Raw genomic sequence first — 21,672 nt, forward strand, 5'->3', positions numbered from 1 at the left:
CCCTCCCAGAGGAGCCCAGGTGCCTGGGTCCCAAGAGGGAGGGGAAAGCAGCTGGAGGAGCCAGCTCTGCACTTTCTCCCACCCCGCTTCCAGTTCCGCCGGTAATCAGAGCCTTTCAAAGCGGCCCCTCTTCCCTCCACCCCCACCCCTGCTCTTCTACCTCTCTCCTGTCCCCCTACTCCTTCCCCAGGTCTCTAACGGAGTCTCCCCCGCCCCCCCAAAGCAGCACCTCATCTAATCTTCCTGAAAAGCCCCCCAAAGCGGGAGTTGGGGCCGATGAACATTCATTTCTCCGCCATTAACCTGCCAACCACCTCTGGTAAAGGGGGGGAAGGGAAGGGAACAAGCATCTCTGCACTTTCCTACCATGTGTCAGGCGCTGTGTTAAGCACTTTACAGTCATCATCTCATCGGATCCTCAGAACAACCCTGGAAGCTCGGCTCTATTATTAGCCCCATTTTCCAGATGAGATAAACAGGGTCACACAGCAAGTGAGTGTCAGATTTGAACTCTTGTTCCTGATTCCAGGCTCTATCCATCGAGCCACAGTTGTCTCTAAAGGAATCGCTTCTGCCTCAGTGCCCCCACCTTCCATGTTCTGTCAATTTGGAAGAAGGATCAGACTTGCTCTGCTTAACCCCGAGGGTAAGAATAGCATCAAAGTTGTCAAGAAGCCAACTGAGGCTCGCAGTCAGGAAAACCTTCCTAATGATGGGAGCTGTCCCTAGGTAGACAGATCTACCTTGGGAGGTAATGAGTTCCCTGTCACTGGGGGTCATCAGGAAGAAGCTGGATGGCCAGGATCATTGCCAGCGTCCTTAAGGACCATGCAATCTAACCAAGCACCTCATTTTAAAGAAGGGGAAACAGAGGGCCACTTGTGGGAGTGGGGCAGAGATCCCCACTAGAGGGCACTACCAGTAGGACTAATGGCTCCAGGGGTCCCTTTGGACTGTGCAACTCAGTGAATTGAATGCTACTCCTCGGCCCCCTCGAGCCCTTCACCCACATGTAACCAGGAGACCAGTCCCACTGGCCCAAGCATCATGAAATGCCTTCCTCCCAAAGACAAGCTGACGATGCTATTTTCGGCCCTTCACAGCTCAGCCAGCCCACACCTCTACCCACCGCCACGGCCCCCATGTTTGCATGGATAACAGAGAGCTGACTCAGTGTGGTGGAGGCGACCACAGGAGCCAGGCTTAAAGCTAGAAGGGGCCTCAGAGGACAGAAGAAGCCAAGGCTGTGGCCTCAAGGGGGCAGGTCCGAATTCTGCCCCTGCTCCTGGCTCTGTGGCCCTACCCAGTCCCTTCAGCTTTCCTGACCTCAGTTTTCTCCTCCACAAAAAGAGGCTAAGGAGATTTGGCCTACGTCCCTCCAGAGGCTGTGGTGGTTCACAGTGCTCTTGGAAATGGCAGTGACTGTCTTTGACTCACTGATTAGGATGCAGGCCACCCTGGAGGCTGTTCTGGGCCCAGGCAGGGGAGCAGCGTTCAGCCCCCTCTTTGGGTTCCCTGTTCCTGGGCATGCTCTGCCCAGACCAAAGGGGTTGCTGCTATAGAGAGAAGACTGGGCTTGGAGTCACGGTACCTAGGGCAAGAAGGGAGCTCAGAGGCCATCTCATCGGGGGAGGTGGATTTGAGTCGTGCCCCTGACCCTTACTGGCTATGTGACCCTGAGCCATGACCTTAATCTCTCTAAGCTTCAGGATTCTCCTCTATAAAGCAGAGACAATAGCACCTGCAGTAGGGCCTCTCATCACTTTAGGAGGGAGCAGGGCTCTGACCTAGCCCTGTGTCTACTGCTGGAGACCCAAAGTCAGAAAAACTTCCCCACAATGCTGTTTAAGGGTGCTAAGGTTCTGACCACCCATACTGCCTCATCCCAGAAACTGCCCAAAGTCCAAATTCCCAAACGTTTTTGGGAGATCCAGAACTTCTTCTCTGAGGTTGCTACATGCCTGGTGATCCCAGGTCATCTCCAGGACCCTCACCACCTCCATCCAGCTGACCTAGGGACTGAACCCTGCTTCTCCTCAGAGAAGGAAATTCAGGTTTGGGACAGACTTGAGCTCCTGCCATGGGGATGAGAGCACAGGAAAGACTCATCCTATAACCTCCAGAGCTAGCCTACCCAGCCCCCAGCACCTATAAGACAGCTGATGCCCAGGGGCCTCCAGTTAGGGGTGGCTCTGTAGGAACTAGGGGAGAGAGTCACCAACTTCAGCCCTGCTTGGTCTCCAGATCCCTCAGGACCATGGACATCTCCTCTCCCTATAGGGGCTCATAGCTGGAGCTGGAAGGGGTCTCAGAAGACAACCAGACCAGTCCCTTCATTTTACAGATAAAGAAACTGAAGGTCAGAGAGATTAGGTAGACAGAAAAAGAAAGCATTTAGTGTGTGACATCCTGACATCACACGAGCAGTGAGCATCAGAGATGGCTTACAGGGAGGTATATGGGGCACAGAAAGGAAAAGCTGGAGATGAGAAGTGGAGGGGAGTGCACTGAAGTAATGGCGAACCCAAAGCAAAGAAGGGGGGCATGAGAGGAAGTTGTTTGCCTTCCTCGATGCCTACTACTTTTACCGTGTATGCAAAGCGTTTTTGCTATTGGAAACGACAGTAAAAGAATTCTGGAAGAGCACTCCCAGACCAGCATCTGAGCGATGCCGAGTCATGCAAAAAAGGGGAGGCAGAAGAGGGCAGAGCTGGTAACTTGAGCCCAGAGAGGCCTTATCAGTCACTGAGCTCAGGGCATGTCAATCATCTTTGTTTGAGGAATGAGCTGTGGAAATAGCAATGCCACAGACAGTCCAGCAGGGGGGGCTGGGGCTTTGAATCAGGAAGGGGCCATTGGGGAGGAACTGACAGCGATACAGATTAGCTGCGGGTTGGGGGAGAAGATGGCGCTCTCCGTCAAGGCCACATGGCTGCTAATGGAACTGGACAAAGATGAGAGCTTTGGAAGCTCAGGGAAGGAACCGAGTTTTATACCCTCAATTCCCTCCTTCAGCAGAGCATCTCACCTCCTGCTTTCCTCAAAAAATTGAAGGCATCAATCATGAGCTCTCTGCTCTCCCTTTCTGAATACCTCAATCCATCCCACCCCACCCCCACATCTCCACCCATCCTCTTCTCCTCTGCTCTGGACCCTGAAAGAGGGAGCCATTCGACTTGTCCCACTTCTGGGCTAAAGATCTATAAAGAGGCAAATGAAGCTTAGGTTCCTATAGTATAATGGGCAAAGAGACCTTTGAGGTCACCTCGTGCAACCTTCTGAGGCCCAGAACAAGCAAGGTATGTGCCCAAGATCCCACCAGTAGCCAGCACCAGAGCTGGGATTGGAACCCAGGTCCCCAGATTCCAAACCCTAAGCTCTTTCCACTGCATAAACATCACAAGAGCCTAAGATTCAGAGCCAGAAGGGACCTTGGAGGCCATCAAGTCTATGTTACAGATGAGGAAACTGAGGCCAAGAAAAAGACTTGCTTAAGGTTATGTGGGTAGTGAGCACCTATGTTGGAAAAACTGGGCAATGAGAATTCTCTTGGAGTGGAATGGGCTGACTTGGGAGGAAGAGTCACTCTCTCTAAAGTTCTTCAAGAAGGGACTGAAGATACTCTTGTTGGTCTGCTACAGAGGGGAGGTTTGGGATAGACTATCAGCTTCTCAGCTTTGTCCTAGCTCTGAGATTCTGGGATTCCTTGATATTTGTGCACCCAATACCATTACTTCACGTCTCCAACAGGAGCTTGCACCCCTTTGAGCTATGGTCCTATACCCTTCCTCCCCGGCCCCAATGCCAAACTCCTTGAAATATCTAGACTTGCTGCTCCCACTTCCTCTGCCACAAACTCAAAATCCCCAACCCTTGCCAAGTAGCTTCTGGCCCCAGCTCTTGACTAAAATGGCATTCTCAAAAGTTACCAGCCACCTCAGCTACTAGATCCAATGGTCTCTTCTAAGTTCTCATCCTCTTTCTACAACTTTTGATACTAGCAGCCACCAAGCCTCCTGGATACTTTTTCCTTCCTTGGATTTCCTGAAACTGCTTTCCTTTCTGACCACTCAGGTTTCCCTGCTACATCATCATCCAGCCTCCTAAGCACAGGTGCCCCACCAACGTTCAGTACTGAATCTTCTTCTCCCTCTATACCCTCTCTTTTGGTGATCCCATTGGCTCACATGGGTACAGTGATCATGTATGGACTCCTTAGTCTTGAAGTCTAGTCCTAAGTCACCACCCAAGTGCCTAATAGATATCTCCCTCTCGATATGTCTCCCACTGACATGTCAAACTCAAAGTGTCCAAATCAGAACCCACTCTCTTCCCATCTGAGTATGCCACTACTCCAAACTCTCCTATAGCTTTTGAGCACACGGCCCATCACTCAGCATCAGTCACCAATCAGCCCAGAATCATTCTGAACTCTTCCAGCTCTTCCTCATCCCCCAAAATCCAAACTAATTCTTGTCACTTCTGCCTCCTCTGCACTCCTTGTGTCCATTTCTCCAATCACACAAAGTCAAGGAATCTCAGAGCTAGAAGAGACATGGGAGGGATGTAGTCCAGCCCCTAGCTGAATAAGAATCCACGTACAACTGGTTCAACACATGAATGTCCAGCCTTTGCTTGAAGATTTCTTATGAGGAGGAGCCCACCACATCTGGGGGCCACCCATTCAGCTTTGAGGTAGCACTAAGCTAGGAAGATTTTCCTGACATTGAGCCCAAACCTGTCTCTCTGCAGCTTCCCTACATGGATCCTAGTTTTGTCTCAGGGGCCAAGAAGAGTAAATCCAACGCCCTTTCTATATGACAGACAGTCTGTCACCTACTCGAATACACCTTCCATATTTCCCCTGAATCTTCCTCCTCTGTCATAAATATTCCAAGTTTCTTCAATCAGTCTTCATACATGATTCTCAAGGCCCTTTGTGATCCTGGTTGCCCTCATGTGGACCTTATGCAGCTTAACCACGTGTTTCCTAGGCTGCGGCCCCCAAAACTGAACACAGAACTTAAGATGTGGGTCTGACTAGCACAGGGGATGAGACTCTCACCTCTGGAGTAGTGAGCATTAGGTCTCTCTCAATGTAGCCTAACTCACCCTTTGGACCACCACATCACACTACCGACTGGCTTCCATTTATCTTGCTGTCCACCAAAGCCTCCAGAACTTTTTCAGGCAAACTGTTACTTTGCCAAGCCTCCCTCAGCTTGTACTTGTGAGGCTGGTTTACTTAAAATCTATATGTAACCTTCACATTTACCCCTTTTACATTTCTTATTAAAGCAAAAAACCAAGCATAGATTCCTGGAGTGCTCCACTGGAGACCTCCTTCCATCAAACCCATTAGTGACCATTCTCCAGGGCAGGCCAGTCTATCAGTTATCAATCAACCCACCAAACTGTACTAGCCCACATCTCTCCACCTCTTCCGAAAGAATAACATGAGAGACACTGTCAAATGCTTTGGTTTAATCTAAGTAAACAATACATCCAACGTTACCCAATCTACATGGTTAGTCATGCTATCCAAAGAGGACGGGAGGCTCATTGTTTTGCCTAGTCCTTGGTGAAACCATGCTGGCTTTTTGTGATAATCGCTTCTTGTCTGAGTATTCACTAACTGTTATATTAATAATTTAGTTGGACCTGAGGAGGGGCTGTTTTTGCCTTTTTTTTTTCATTCTCAGCACTTAGCCCGGTGCCTGGGACACTGTAGTTGCTAAACAAATGCTTGTTGACTGGACCCAATCTGTGATTTCATTGGTGTAAGAAACTCCCAAAGAGGAAACTCCCTCTATCAATGCAAGTTCTTCTCCAATGTAAAGTTTTAGAGAGTTGCCTGGGACATTGAGAGGTAAGATAATTTACCCAGGGTCACACAGGTGGGTCAGAGGCGCAGCACTCCATGACTCTGGCCACATGCTGCCTTTCATCATATACTCTAGAATTTTGCCAGGACTTGATATGAAGCTCACTGGCTTCTACCTGACAGACTCCATTCTCTTCTTCTTTTCCCTTTGCCCATCCCAAAGAACCTCTTCTGTTCTGCGTCATCATACAAAAATCCCCCACAGTGGCTCCAGATACCACCCCCTCCAGGTCTTTCAAGACCATGCCACAATTATAGTTTGGGCTGGGTGGCATACTCATCAAGGGCTGCCAGGTGCTTCCTGTGAGTTTCCTACTTATCTTGGGTATCAATTCCCTATCATCCATTTTGATTCTGTCTTTTCCAATCTGAAGTGCATTCTTCTTGGCAGAGAAAACCAAAACATAATAAGGTTTGGGCAGCTTTGCCTTCTCTCTGTCCTCAATACCACCATCTCATACACTCTGAGTAACATTCCTATCCTTCTGTGATCTTTCTCTTTTCCTCAATAAAGTTAATAAGCAAAAGAAACAAACCAAACCACTTTCCATGGTCCTCAGCTTCCCTAGTCAGCCTCAACTCATTCGGAGACTTAGCACTTCTTACTGGGTCACCTTTGGGTAAACTCTTTGCTAGCTACCTTTGTTTCCATCGCTACATACACACATATGTATTTTAAAACTCTCAGTCAGGTGATGAGCTCACTATGCAGCTACATCAGCTTCATTAGACCAATATCTCTTTCCCCCCATGTTGGAATGGCTTCCCTTTTATGTCCTCAGAATTTCATCCTTGGGAGCTCCCCATTCCCCTGGAACTGACTTCCCCCATGGAATTTAACCCACGGCGTGCTGCCTACCCTTCCTCTGGAAACTTTGAAATTTGTTCTCCCCAAATCTTAGGGACTATACTCAGCTTTCTCCTCCTCTATCTCAAGTTCGAAGGTGGAGTGTTCACTTCCATCTAAGGTCCCCATCATTCAGCCACAAAGGAAGGATGATAGGGGACCATGGTAGAAATTCTGGGAATTGCAAGGAGATTTTGGGGAGGGAATAATCAGAGTCTCTGGGAAGAATAACATAGGGTGCCTTAGGGAGAGAAGGTGGGGGAAATCACAAGGATGGACAATGCAGGCATCATAGGAGGAATGAATGATAGAGGACACAGGAATGAATGATATGGGAGTCTTTGTGAGATACAATGGAAGGAGGGTCATAAAGAGGAAATGATGAAATATCACAAAGATGGCTAAATGAATTTTATGGGGTAGGATGATGGGAAGTCACAGGAGGCAGAATAAGGATGATAAGAAAGACGATGGAGGGTCCCACAGAGAGGGATGATGAGGGGGCACTAGAAGGATGGCAGAAAGAGTCATGGTGGAGATGATAGTGAGTTACAGAGAGGACAATAAAGGATCAAAGGGGAGGTGATGAGGCATTACAAGAAAGAAATATAAGGGGGAAGGGATGATGGGGGATCAAGGGAAAGCCACAGGGGAAGCATAGAAGAGATTATGGAGGTCACAGGGAAGGAGAAGATGAGTGTAGGGGCATTTAGGATTAGGGTTACAGATGGCGGGTCACAGAGGAGATGATGTAAGAATCACAGAGGAATGACCAGGAGGGACATCTGGGGATGTCACACAGAGGGTCTTGGTAGGGGAGTGGGGGGTGAAGGTTCACAGAAGGGACATTGAGAGTCAGAGAGAGGGATTATGCAGGAAGCAGAAAAGGAATTTTGAGAGGTCTTGGGAATGATGGAGGTCACAAAGGGAATGATGGGGGAAGTAACAGTGATGGATGGTCAGGGATAGCCCTCTTACCTTTGAGGTCCAGGTTCCGGGCGCCATTGGAGTGCTGTGTGACTGTGCGTGAGTCAATCTTGAGTGTATGCACATTGCCTGGGTCCCTTGATACCACCACATTATGCCACTGGTTGTCATTGACAGGCTTGTCTGAGTTCCCCTTCATCAGAGATGGGCCATTCCCCAGATCAAACACATAGTGGATGTACCTGATCAAGGCAGGGAGAGAAGACACGGACTCATGTCAAGGAGACAAGGGGAGAGGGAAGGGTTAATTAAGAACACGAGGAGAACGTGCGGCAGTGGAGGTCAGGGACCTAAGAGGGATGTGGGGAAGACGGCAGGGCAGGGCCAACAGTAGAGACAGGACAAAAACTACAGGCAGTCAAGGAAAGCAGAAGTGGACCTTTAGCTGGAAGGATGAGGAGAGATAATGGAAGCATCTCTCAATGGAGTGTTACTGGTGGGGAGAAGACAGCAAACCAAGGGAACAAGGACCCTTCGCAAAGAAACAGGAGTGTTGGGGATGGATCCTGGGAGACAGAACCCCAGAGGATTGGCTCCTGAGCCCCATAGGAGGGACCTGGAAGGGGAGGGAGCCTTTGACTCAGGGAAGGTACAGGAGGTTATAACAGTAGAGTACTGGTGAAAGCCCTGGAAGAGCTACAAAAAGGAGAGAGCTGTGGACATTCAGCAAAGCAAGGCAAATCTGTGCTGGGGAGATGGAAGCTAGCCAATGGACTCTAGGACCAGGACCCAGGATGCTGCAGCATCTGATACTTCATCCATCAGAGAAGAAGGAGCAAGTGACATCCCAGGGGAAGGAGTGGGACCAAGATATTCACTGGATTGAGAGCTGGGATGGTGCTCAAAGACATTCAGCACCCCCGTCCTGCCTTTTACAGAAGAGGGAGCTGAAGTCTAGAGAGGGAAGTTGCCAAGGTTGCCCAGGGAACAGAGTCTGGGTTCACACCTAATCATCTGATACCTCCCTTCTCTTCATTCCCACGCTTTCCCCTCACTTCCACTTCTGAACACCCAGCCACTGGATGGAGAGGCCTCCCATGGTGGGGTATGTGGGGAAGGAAGATGTGGGCAGGGGATGTAGGAACACAGTCACTTTGGGGATTTCCTGCTAAGTGTTCAGCAGTGCTTGGCACCAGGGTGAGGGGCATGGGAGCAGGAAGTGGGCACTAACCAAGTACTTAACTTATGCTGGTAGCATGGGGAGGACATCACTCCCCAAGCCCAAGCACCCTAACTCAGGAAAGTCTGAAGACTTCCCTGAGGAAGGCCGGATCCCAAGAGGAACTCCAAAGCATTGCAGGAGACTCCAGGGGACATCAATCCAAGCTAACACCTCTCTTTCTGCCCTGATGTCTAATCTGACACTCCATGGTCCAGGAAACATAGTTCTCATCCTGCCTCTCCATCTCCATGCCTTCCCTCACCTGATCCCCCATGCTTGGAAATAGCTTCCTTCCCTACTGCTTCCATCCCTTAGAGTAGAGGCCTTAGCCAGGAAGCCTTCCCTGCCTCTTCCAGAAGGCATGGGTCTCTCCTCTGCCAGCGTCCCTTGAACATGTCTTTAGATTCTAAGCTCCTTAAGGGAAATACCTGTATCTTATTTTACCCCAGCTCCCAGCACAGGGTCTGGAGAGTTTGGCGCCTACCAAGTGAATGTCAAATTGAACTGTGAGCTGAGGAGGAGAGCAAGGAGACTCATCTTTGCTTTTGTGTCCCCGGTGTTCCTAGCATTGTGCCTAACAGATAGCAGGCATTTAATTATTGTTGAGGTGAACAGAATTGGGTTCGAGTGAGTGGGGGTGGCATATCTGTGCTCACAGGGTGGCTTCAAGCCCTTCTCCTACAAACCACCCGAGTGTCTTGTGCAGTTTTTGTACCTGATTGAGTCCTTTGTAGCCTCTGAATTTTTATAAGGTGAAAACAAAGGCTGTCCTGCCCACATGCCTTGTTATCTTGAGTGCTTGTATGGGAGTTGGGAACCCTACCACAGTTGAGGAAACCTGGACATGAGCTGCACTTAAGCTTTCTTTTCAAGATTTTCTTGGAGTTTATACATGGGGGAGGGTGGTATAATGAGTCAAAGAAACTGATCCTTTGTGGTCAGTCCTCAGATTAGACCTGGTCCATGTGAGCCCATAGTATGGGGGAACCCTGAGTTCTATCTTGGGTACAGAGAGCTCACTGAAAGAAAAAAGGGGACAGACCTATAAGCAATGGACTGGGGAGCTGGGCCAGTGGGCATCTAGCTTGGCATCCACGCCATTTCTTTGCCACCAAAAGGGAGCCCAACCAAGGCAGAGGGACACTCCCGCAGGGATGCAAGGCAAGAGGGCCACGGGCCTGGAGGGACAGCCCAGGGTTGGGGAGTCACTCAGCTCACCCCTTGACCAGCTCAATAACAATGAAGTCATTGCCGTTGCCGGAGTTGAAGAGGAGAAGCCCGTCAGGAGCCGTGGTCTTGAACTGAAAAAAGAGATGCATGGAGGCGTAGGCTTGGAGCGTGGCGAGCGCCAGGTAACTGGCTCGACTCTTGAAGGTGACGGGGTCAGCCACGATGGCCCGCAGGCCAAAGCGGGCGTTGAGCTCACAGTAGGTGATGTCGCCGTCTTTGCACTGGTCCATGTAGGGCTGTCCGTTGAACAGCAGCCCACTGAGGTGCCCGATGAAATTTGAAGGCACCACAGAGATGAAGCGCCGCTCGGTCATGATACCCGTCTCGATGTTATGGAACTCCAACCTGGTGTGGGCACCAGCCATCTGCCCTGCTCCAGGGACACAGAGTGGAGGGAGGAAGGGTTTCATTAAGGGAAGGTGCTCACCAGCCTGGAGAAGCCTCTGGGCCCCTTCTCAAGATCTTGTTTTTAAATGTATAAAATAAAATACTTAGGACGACAAAGGAAACCATACAGTGATCAACATATTTTAAAAAAACAAATGCAAGGGCTCGGGGTTAAGAACCCCTGACCTAGTCCAACCACCCTCGTCTTGTAGAGTGGGGAACTGAAGCACAAAGAAGCCTCACTTCCCACAAAGGTTTTAAGTAGCAGAGTCTGGATTTGAACCCAGGTTCTCTGGTTCCAAACGCTCTTGGCATGGTGCCCCCCAGGTCACCCGTCTGACCCAGGAGATCGCCAACATCCTAAAGATGGGAAGAGGCAGGTGCTCAGGCTGAGTGGAAGGTGAGCAGACTCAGATGATAAATTTAGAGCTGGAAGGTACCTCTGAGGTCATCTCGCCTCAGTTTACCGACAAGAACCCTCAGGCACAGAGAGACATAAGGTCACACAGGCACTGAGTAACAGAGCTGGGATTTGAATCCAGGTCCTCTGACTCCAATTCTAACACCATCCCCCCTGTACCCCACTGTACACTGTCTTTCCTGAGGCCATGAGACCAAGAAACGCTGAGAATGGGCCCTGGGGTCCAGAGTACCCACTGGTAAGGAAGTGTCCATGGCAGAAAGAGGGGAGGTGACGCTTGCAAATCACTAAAACTGGGGTCTGGGGCAGAAGTGCCGAGGGGCATTTGGGAAGGGGCAGTATCAGTGAGACCAGGAGCCCAGGGGGAGCTAATGAGAAAGGGCCAAGACCATCCCCCAACATCAGAGCCACCACCTACCCTCCACGGTCACGTTGTCCACAGACAGCTGTAGGCTCTTGCCACGTCGCACAACGCGGACTGTGTGCCACTCATTGTCATTAAGCTTGTGTCCGGCAAAGAGTGTCTCGGGGCCTTTACCTGCAGCACCGAGGGGGGGGATGAGTGGGGGACTGTGAGGCACAGCCCCAACACACACACACACACACACACACACACACACACACCCTTGCCAACACACCCAATGTGTGCATACACACAGCTTTACCGTGTACACCTAACATTCATACACACAGCCCCAACACATGCACAACCTTATTATGTAAGTGTGCACGCATACACAGACCAGCCTCACCAAACATGCTAGTATTCACACACACAGCCCCCAAACGCATAGCCTTACCATGTACACCCAACATACACATTCCCACACGATCTCAACACACACATAGCCTTACCATACATACCCAACATGCAATACACACGTGTATATACGTACATATATACACACATCACTGCATGCCTAACACACAGCTTCACTACATACCACGAGTGCACACAGCATCATCACACTTCTAACTCACATATAAAACTCCACTGTGTCCCCAAACACCAGGCACATCTTCACTACACACTTCTCATGCTTGTCACATATACGACTTTTATCTCCTGGACCCAGCATTCACCTTGCCCCACTCCATTCACCCACACATAAACCTCATCACACACACCCAGACACACCCGACCTCCACAGTCATCCCATCCCATATTGTAATTTTCACAAATACCACTTTCCTTATGAGGCTGTCACACACACATACAAAATCCTACTGCACAAATCCCAGCACCCCTAGGCCCTGGACACACACAGAGAAAAGGCTGTTCTCCAGCGTGACTGGAGTGGTGTGTTCCGTTTAATCACCCAGGGCCGCCATCTTGACCAGACCCAGATGGCCAATTTTGGAAGGATTAAAAGACAATCAAATACACTTCGCAGTTAAACAGCCCTGAGCTTAATTGAATCGGTCTTTGATGAGTCAGAAGGCACTTCCAGACCTACAGTCTCTCTGGCCAATACCTCGGACCTCAGCCCTCACTGTGAAGCCTGTGGTGGGGGCAGACAGCCAGGACCATTTACTAGATTTACGAGATTTGACTTTTAGATTTTACCATTTACTAGATTTGACTCTAGATCTGCACGCATACACACACGCATGCACACACGCACGCACGCACGCGCACACATACACACACACGCACATGCTCATACGCGCGCACACGCACACATATACACGCATGCACATACACACATGCACTCACACACTCGCACACACATACACACGCGCGCGCACATGCACACACATATACACAAGCACACACATGCAAGCACGCACACACACAGGCCAATTGAGGCAGCAGCTGGATGGGGTGGGGACACACCTGAGCACAGACACACACTGATCCTGCTCGCTGACATCAGCAGACACCTCATTCCCTCGGACCCACCCCACCATCGCCCCAGCGCCTGCTCCCACAGAGCCCTCCATCACTGACCCTGAAGGTCAGACAGAGCTCCCACCACCTCAAGGTGCTGAGTTGCTCAGTCCCCTCCCTGCTCTGCCTCTCTGCGCTCCCTCCACGCAGCTCGCCTTCCCCACTGTGGCCATCTCTGGAACTGCAGCTGGCTAGCCTGGTCAGATCCCTGCAGGATGGGGGAGCGTGGGGACGGAGGCTAGGGTGCTCCCTCCCTTTTACTACCTGAAGCCTCAGGCCCCACCCCGGGACCTGCCCCCCTTCCCGATGTCCCACCCACCGAATGTTGGCCTTTCGTGGGTTCTGCTCTTTGACCAGAGACTTTTAGTCTTTTCCTTGCTCCGCCTTCTCTGTCCCTATCTTGGGGGCCATAATCTTGCCTTTCAATCACCCCCCTCCCCAACACACACAGACACCCCTACACCCATACCCAGATACACACACACACACACACACACACACACACACACTCTTATTCCCCTCCCCAACTTCCATCATCTCCCCTTCAAAGCCCACCTGGGGACTCTGGAACCCCAATACTTTGCTCCCCAACCCTGCTGTCAGTAGAAGAAGAGGGAAACCACTTACTGGGTGCGCAGCCGACGCGCAGGCAGTCTGGGGGGCCCATGGGGCGGGCAGAGGAGGGGGAGGGGAGACAAAAAGGCAAAAGAAATTTTTTTTACATCCTTCACAGGGAGGGGCATCTGCGGGCGGGGGTCCCCCCGGGGCCACTTTCCGGGGACCATGCGTGCCCAGGTGTCCTCTCTCCATCCTTTCCCCCAAAAGGGCTCCAGGCCCTCAGAGCTGGGGGTCAGGGTTGCCGGGGTGATAGGGTGACCAGGCCTCTGCGAAGGAAAGACCCATGCCCTCCCTCCTTCAGAGAAGCCCAGGCCCTTCACATGTGGGGGAGAGGAACACCTTGTGAATCCCAGTCATACAGTGGGGGCATAAGGAGGTGGGGATCCTGACACCCCCCTGCAGGCTCCCCAACCTCAATGGGAGGAAAAGCAGGAGGAAGCCAGGGCCCCCTGGGGCCTCCAGCCATGGGCGATGCCCACTTAGAGACCTGAGGGTGACTTTTCCTGTCCCCTCCAGGCTCTAAGCTAAATCAGGGGCTCCGTCCCAGGTGCCCACCCCGTGGCCACGGCTCACCACAGTCCCAGGGGTCTGGTCCCTCCCCTCCCTGGAAACCTTCTTTCTTCCCTTTCCACCCTGGGGAACACCAGGCTTTCAATGAGAACTAGGGGGAAGTCTGAGTTCCAAAAGACCCTCCCTTGGTGGGGCACTCTGGGCTCCCTGCCTCTTTCCCCTGAGGAAGGGTATGGATGGTCCAGTCTGTGTTACAGACAGGGGCACTGAGGCCACCTGAGGGCCTTGCCTCCAGCCCAGGGGCCCTTCTTTTACTCCAGTTCCCTGCCCGGAGGTGCTCAGGGTCATGCAGAAGGTTCTGAAGGCAGCCCCCATGGAACATCTGTCTGTCCAATTCAGAGCAAGAAAAGTTAAAGGGGGCTTGATTCCACAAACAGTTGTTAAGCTGCTGCTCTGAGCAGGGCCCTGGGCTAGAAAGGTAGGTACAACATGGCCCCTGCCCTTGAGAAGCCCAACCTTGGAAGCCAAGGCCAAGCTGCTTCAAATTCCTGCCCAATTCTTATAGGAGACTAAGCTGGGTGAGAAGGTATATCTGGTGCTCCCCCGACCTCAAGAAGGTTCCCAGAGTTGGAGGTTCCCATCATTCCCCTGTGGCTCTGGGGGGCCGAGGGCCACTCGGGCCATAGAGCTGAGCTCCACACGACTCGGTCAACCGCAGCAGAAGAGTGGGGGGGAGCAGCCGGGACCCCAGCCCATGGCTCGGCACCGATGCAGGTCGGGGGTGGGGGAGAAAGGAGATCTGGGGAAGGCCAAGCAGAGAGGGAAGCCTGAGATTGGCCCAGCAGCCAGGGCCAAGGTCTGGAAGGAGTCAGGGCAAGTAGAGATCCAGGGGAAGGAGTGAACAGGAAGGTTGGGAAGAGCAATTAGGACCCAGAAAGAACAGCAGGAAGGGATCCAGGGGAAGCTGGAAAGGGTGAGATCAGGTGGAAGAGAAAGGTCTGGATAAAATGGGTCAAGGGGGAGGGGCATGAAGTGGGGATGAGAGGGGTCAGCCAGCACAGACCAGGAGGGAAGACAATGGTAAGGTGGGAAAGGGTGCCAGGCTCTGGGCTGGGGTCTCCGGGGGCTCTCTCGGGGCCAGCAGAGTCTTCACCAATGAAGGGTCCAAAAAAGAAAGAGGGAATGAGGGCAGCATGCCCCCCATCAGGGAGGGGAAAGGAGGTCCCAGGATGGGAGCTGTGACCCCTTCTTCTCCCACAAGGGGAACGGGGCAAGGGGGAAGGGAGGAAGCCCCTTTGTCTGGAGAAGGAAGCAGTGTGAGCTGCGGGTTTCCTGGACTGACCTGATGGGCTGGGGAGACCAGCCAGGTCCTCAAGGATGACCACCCTGTGGGGAGCAGACAGAGAGAGCACACAGCCAGAGGGGAGAAGCAGACATCTCCACACTCACACAGAAAAGTGAAACAACACCATCTCTGCAGGGCACCCACAGCAGGTACTTGAGTGCACCCCTGCCCTGGCCGGGCATGGCCCCCAGCCGTGGTCTGCAGCCTGAGCCTAGGAGATGTCTGGCCCAAGGACCCCCAAGGAAGGCCATACAGGAACGAGGGGAAAGACCCACAGAAAGGCGGGCTTACTAAGCGGCCAGCAGGTCCTCTCTGAAGTACCTGCCAAAGGACAAGGACCAGGTAATGAGGATGAGAAGGCCAGATGCCCTGGGCCACAATCTGCATTTCTGCCCACAGGAATGAGATCACAGACCCGTCTTAAGTACCGAAGGAGAAGGACCCCATTATCTGTAATGCTAACCCAACACACACAGGGGTCACAGGCTGAATGGAGAGCCCTATTGGCAGGACCGACAGGTCAGCTAGACATGGGAAAGCAGACAAGGATACGAATTTTGCCCTAGGAAGGACACCAAGCCCCTTCCCCCCAGGAACCCGGGGTCTGGCCAGCAGAGAGTCAGATACTGGGGCTGGCATAAGGATCAGATTCTTTGGACCCTCCTTGTGTCCCTGGGTAGGTCAGAGAAGGGAGGCCAGACCCTAGGGGAGAAGGGAGGTGCAGACGGATCAGGAGGAGGTGGTGCCCAAATGTGCCCAGGCTACATGTGCCCTGTGGGAGAGCCAGCCTGGGACAAGAGCAGGGTTCCCAGGTCCTCAGGCTCCAGCTGTCTCCTTCCCGGCAGAGTAACGTACCCCAGCCTTGCATCCCCCCTACCAGCCTGCACACTCATTCTACTTCACTCTGGAGGAAACCAGCTCTGGACTCTCACCCTCTGCCTTCTCCATTGTCCCCCTGACACTTAGCCCCAAGGATTCACAGGGCAGAGACCTCCTGATGACAAGTTATCTGTAAGCTGGCTCAGGCTCAGCTGCGGGGGTGGGGAGCGGCGCTCCACAGAGCCACATTTACCCCCTATATCCTCAGCATGCAAGGAAGAGCCAGGGACCCAAGGGCCACCATCTCCTTCCTCACCAAAAGCCTCCCACTGAGCCAAAGCCCGTCTGCCCTCCAAAGTCAACATCAAAACCCTTCTCCTCCATGAAGCTCCCCACCAGACTACAACAGCCCATGGGGAACTTAACTCCTGACAAGCTGGAGCATCCCCAATCAGGGCTGGATTCTATATCATGAGAGGGGCTCCCTAAGGAGGGGGCAAGGACCCATGTCTGAGACTGCCCCTGAGTCCCTTGATGTGCCTAGCCCAGTGCCAGCTGTGCAGTGAGTAAATGTGTAGATGTGTATCTTCCTAGGATCACTAATCACATGAGTTATTTTTCAGATGGAGAAACTGAGGCCCAGGCAGGAGAGAATGCTCCACCCAAGGCCATACTGGCAAAATATGGCAGAGGTGAGATTCCAACCCAGGTCCCTGACTCCACACCCAGCAATCCTGCCACAGCCTCGGGCCAGAGCTGTCACTGGCTCCACGGACTCTGAACTTGGCATGGCCCCACAAGAAATCCTGCACCTGAGTCAGAAACCTTCCTCCTCATCTGCTCCCTGTTCAGAAACGGGAGCTTTTCCTATGACTGTGGTTGTTTTACACAGGTGGAAACTGAGGCCCAGAGCTGGGTTCAAGGTCATAGGGAGAGCCAGCCTGTGTGGGGCCTTGGGCAGGAGGAGAGGGGAGTTGAGGGGGAGAAGGAGCGGAAGGGGGAGTAGAATGAAAGCTCTTTGAGGACAAGCCCATTTCCCTTTTGCCTTCCTATCCCCGGCACCTTAGCCAGCCCCTGCCACATAGTAGGCATTTCATAAATGCTTATTGACTGATGTATTAAAATTAGGTTAAACTGGATATCTCTGTGACTTCTTTAAGCTTCAAGTCCCTAGAGCTTAGCAAAATGCCCATCACCTGATAGGTGATTAACAAATGCTTCTTGATTGAGTCATTGGTTAATTGGTGGATTGGGGACACCCCTCCTGAGCGGCTTCCAAACAACCTTTCCTGGTCAGAATCTCTACCTCTCCACTTACCTTTCCCAAGCTCAATTTCTCTAAACTCAGCACGGATCCCTCCACCTAACCCCTAGACGCCTCCATCCCCTCTCCCCAGGGGTTATGCTCCCCCCTCCCTCATGGGGCCTGCAGAGTGGCCCTGGGCTTGGTCATTTCCACCTCCCAACAATGCCTAGCTCCACAACCCCAGCTGCCATCTGATCTCTCCCTAGGCACAACTGCCAACGTATCCAGGGAGGCCGGGAGTGGCTGATGGGGAGGGTGAAGTTCTGGCCTCTCTCCAGGCTGTCAGCCCCATGGGAGTGGAGCAGAGCTGGGGAGGAGCCCACAGCTCCCTCAGAGCCCTTGGCTTCACACCCTTCCAGGAGATCTCCCATTAGGGGAGAGCAGAGGCCTCATCTTAGCTGCCCTTCCACTCCCTATGCCCCATATGACCCAAAGGAGGAGGAGAAGGAGGAAAAGGAGGAGAAAGATGAGGAGGAGGAAGAGGAGGTGGAAGAGCAGGAAGAGGAAAAGGAGGAGGAAGAGAAGAAAGAGGAAGAGGAGATGAAAGAGGAGGAAAAGGAAAAGGAGGAGGAAGAGAAGTAAGAGAAGGAGGAAGAGGAGATGGAAGAGAAAGAAGAGGAAAAGGAGGAGGAGGTAAAGAAGGAGGAGAAAGATGAGAAGGAGGCGGGAGAAGAGGAGGAAGAGGAGGAGGAGGGCAGAAAGGAAGGAGGAGTATTCCTTCCCTAGATAACTGGAAGATTCTTGGAGGGACCTTAGATAGGAACACATCAAACTCCTTCATTTTATAAAGGAGAACACTGCACCCCAGAGAAGGGAATGAACTTGTCTGAGGTCAAAGAGGAAGTGGGGATCAAGCCAGAATTCAAACCCAGGCCCTTGCCTCCCACCGAAGGCCTCTTGTCCCTCCTTCCCTCTTCTGATTATTTCCAGACTCTTGCCCAGTTGTTGACACATTGTGTCCCCCATTAGACCGGAAACCCCCTAAGAACAGGAGCTGTTCACCCCTTCTTTGTATCCCCACTGCTCAGCATACAGTAGACATTTAATAAGTGCTTATTGACCTGCAGACTGACTGACACTTCCCCTGATTAATTCAAAGGCGCCTGTATCATGTATCTTGTGCACGTGACTTATCCACCATCACACATCGGACACGACACACTGGGCCTCCTTCCACCAGAGGCACAAGTTACTACCTGCTCCACAAATGGGACACCTGTGACCTGAAAGGCACCCCAAACTCGCAGGCCCCTTGCCGGACACGAGCTGTCTCAGGTGGGGCTGAGGACCAAGAGCCAAAGGAACCTGAGACATGGAGTCCAGCTCCCCTTTTCTTCTTAACACATGAGGAAACTGAGGCATAAAGAGGGTGTCAGAGCCAGGCTGGGTGAGCCCTACTCTGTGACGTCTCTCCACAACCAGAACAAGGCACTTTCTTCTGGTCTTTTATCATCATTTCCATCTCTTACCATCTCACCCCACACTCATCCAGTTGTGGGTCACTATGGAATCTTATTAAGGACCTGAAGTCAGCAAAGACCCCAGTTTGACTCCCACCTCTGACCCTGACCAGCTACGTGACCTTGGGCCAGTCCCTGCGTTCATCGGAGCCTTCACTTCCACATCTGTAGAATGAGGCTAAAGAATCTTGATCTGTCTCAAAGAGCCCTGGGAGCTGTGATTATGTCTGTGTCCACATCCTTGAGGGCCCTCTGAGGCCAGTGAGGCAGGCAGAAGGCGGAGTGCGGGGCTGGATGTCAATCACCTACGATCCTCTGTCCTCCTCCACCAGGTTGCGCTCCTTGTGAATCATAATGCCTCCTACCGTTTATGACCTGTTGTGTGTGCACACATCCATGGGTGGGGGCAGGCTCAGGCAGTTATCACAGGCTGGCTAAGGATGTTGGGCAGGGGCAGATTGGGCACACACATAGCCCGGAAGAACCAAATCTGGTTCACCTCTGCGCTTCCCAGCACCCTCGGCGCCCCGCTCTGGGTGCTGCCCACAGGAGTAGTGGATGAGTCAGTGCCTAGAAGGGCTGACTGACAGCTCTGGAGTTCCCCAGCATCCCCCCCCCAACTGGGTATGGCCAGGGACAGATGCTGCCGGGACTCTGTGTACGCTGGGCAGGGAACGTTATCACGCCCCAGACACACACAGGCAGATGGCATTATCGCACGCTGTCGACAGCTCAGAGGGTGTTATCACATACGATGGTATCACCCCCTGGGCTGTGTCCAACTCTGCTTCTCTCTCTCTGGCTGTGTCCACGCAGGGTGGGTCCAGTCCCAAGGCTGGCTTTGTTCCACCCTCCCCCACCCTTGGCACCCCTCCCCAGCTTCTCCAGAGGAAGGGGGGTGGGATGGAGTCAAGGTCAAGGTCAGGATCATGACTGGAGCAGGAGGGGGGGTTACCAAGGTTGACGGTGAGCTTCATCTGCCCCCCATCCAGTTCTAGGCGCAGGGTGTCCGCAGACTCCTTGGAGGTGGTGGCCATCATGAGGCCATAGGCACGCTGCGACATGAATCGCAAAGACACATCCTCAGCTTCAGTGTGCATGGCCGTGGGCAGCATAATCTTCATGTACATGGAGCCGTCATAGCTCAGAACTGTGGCCTCTGCCCCAGAAAGGGAGGGAGACAAAGAGTGAGCGCGGTTACAGAGGGGTAAACCTGAGGGACGAAGGAGGCTGGGGAGGGGACAAGCACATGGCAGAGTGTGGTAGACACCAAGGCCAGGCATGGAGGACACTGGAGAAGTGTGACGCAGGCAACCCCAAGTTGGAAGGGGAAGGAGGGGGGATACAGAGATGCGAGAGAGAACAGAACTGCATCGTGGGGACACTTTGAAGGACAGAGAAAACTGGAAAGAGGCATGGGGACATTGAGATGGAAAAGAACAGGCCTGGGATGGGGGCCCCTAATGGGGATGAAGAGCAGGGTACTGTGGAGCCTGAGGGGGAGAGAGAACAAGTGTAGGGTATGGGACACGTGAGCAGGACAGAGATTGGACTGTTTGTGGTGGGGAGGGTCATGTTAAGGGAGTAGAGACTAGAGAGGAGATTTGAGGATTCTCAGGTGGGAGAGACCAGGGACAGCGTGAATGACGCTGAAGAGGAAAGAGACCCGGAACAGAGAATAGGGGACACTCTGAAGAGTAGAGAGAGCTGGGATGGCAGTGAGGAACACAGAGCGGGGCCAGGATGGGGGGTTGACCTGTACTCACCTCTCTCACAAACCCGGCCCAAGAAGCCTGTCCCAACACAGTCACAGACAAAGCGGTTCCAGCCTTCTCGGCAGACCCCCCCATTTCTGCAGGGGGCTGTCCCACACTGCTTCAGCGTTTCTCGTGAGCAGAAGGGGGCAACCCCCACAGCCCCTTGGGCTTCAGCCAAACTCCGAAGGTCGCGACTGCGCCCGTCGATGAAGAGGTCCCGAACACAGCCCACGTATCCAGCCCGAAGCGCCGCCGTCCACACCTCGGGGGGCAGTGGCAGGTCTGCCCGTCCCCCTTCAGGGAGGCCCCCCAAATACAACTCACTCTCCAAGTCCAGGATCTCACTCTCCCCGCTGGCCAAAAAGGGTGTGCTCCTGCTGTTGACCGAGATCGAGCCTGAAGGACCAAGGGAGAAAGGCAAGGAAGGAGGGGCATCAGAGCATGTTTGGGGAGGTGGCGAGGGGCAGGGAAAGTAGGCAGAGGGAGTGAGCCAGAGCAAATAGGGAGACATGGAAGGAAGGATGAGGAAGCTAGCCAGAGAGGAGGATGGACGAGAATGGGGGCAAGAAAGGCATGAAAACAGGACAGTAGAAGGAAAGAATAGGGGAGAAGAGAGATGGAAACAGCCCGATGCAAGGGGGAAGAAGGATGCAAGAAAACGCACGGGGAGTCTGCCCTTGGGAGCACACGATTTGATAAACAAGGTTAAGTGACTTGCCAGGGTCACACGGCTAGTAAGTGTCTGAGGCTGGATTTGAACTCAGGTCTCCCTGACTCCAAGCTCATGTTACAGATGAGGAAACAGGATTTAGAACAAGTTTAATGTCTTTTCTAAATGACGACCCTTCAGATACTTAAAGACAGTCCAGGCCCTTCTTGGCCCCCATCTTGGTCTGCCTCTATCTCATCAATGTCTGCCAAAACGCTCACCCAGAAACCAAACACAGTCTTCCGGGGGGTGGGGGGATCTAAGCAGGCACATCATGGTGGGGACTATCATTCTTCGAGAATGTTCTATTTTTAAATCCCCCTACCCAGCACCCTGGAT

General features: G+C 52.7%; 1 protein-coding gene across 1 annotated transcript in view; it reads right to left on the reverse strand.

Moving 5' to 3' along the window:
• NRXN2 (neurexin 2) overlaps positions 1-21,672 on the reverse strand; it is a 126,906-nt gene that overhangs the window by 32,891 nt on the left and 72,343 nt on the right. Inside the window, exons 9-14 of the mRNA XM_036765301.1 lie at positions 20,634-21,020; positions 19,823-20,026; positions 13,437-13,463; positions 11,337-11,456; positions 10,099-10,480; positions 7,710-7,900 (exon numbers count right to left, since the gene is read on the reverse strand). Of these exons, the coding sequence (XP_036621196.1) occupies positions 7,710-7,900; positions 10,099-10,480; positions 11,337-11,456; positions 13,437-13,463; positions 19,823-20,026; positions 20,634-21,020 (1,311 nt within the window). The remainder of the gene's footprint in view (positions 1-7,709; positions 7,901-10,098; positions 10,481-11,336; positions 11,457-13,436; positions 13,464-19,822; positions 20,027-20,633; positions 21,021-21,672) is intronic.

The sequence above is a fragment of the Trichosurus vulpecula genome, chromosome 6 (assembly GCF_011100635.1).
Source record: "Trichosurus vulpecula isolate mTriVul1 chromosome 6, mTriVul1.pri, whole genome shotgun sequence".
Taxonomy (NCBI): domain Eukaryota; kingdom Metazoa; phylum Chordata; class Mammalia; order Diprotodontia; family Phalangeridae; genus Trichosurus; species Trichosurus vulpecula.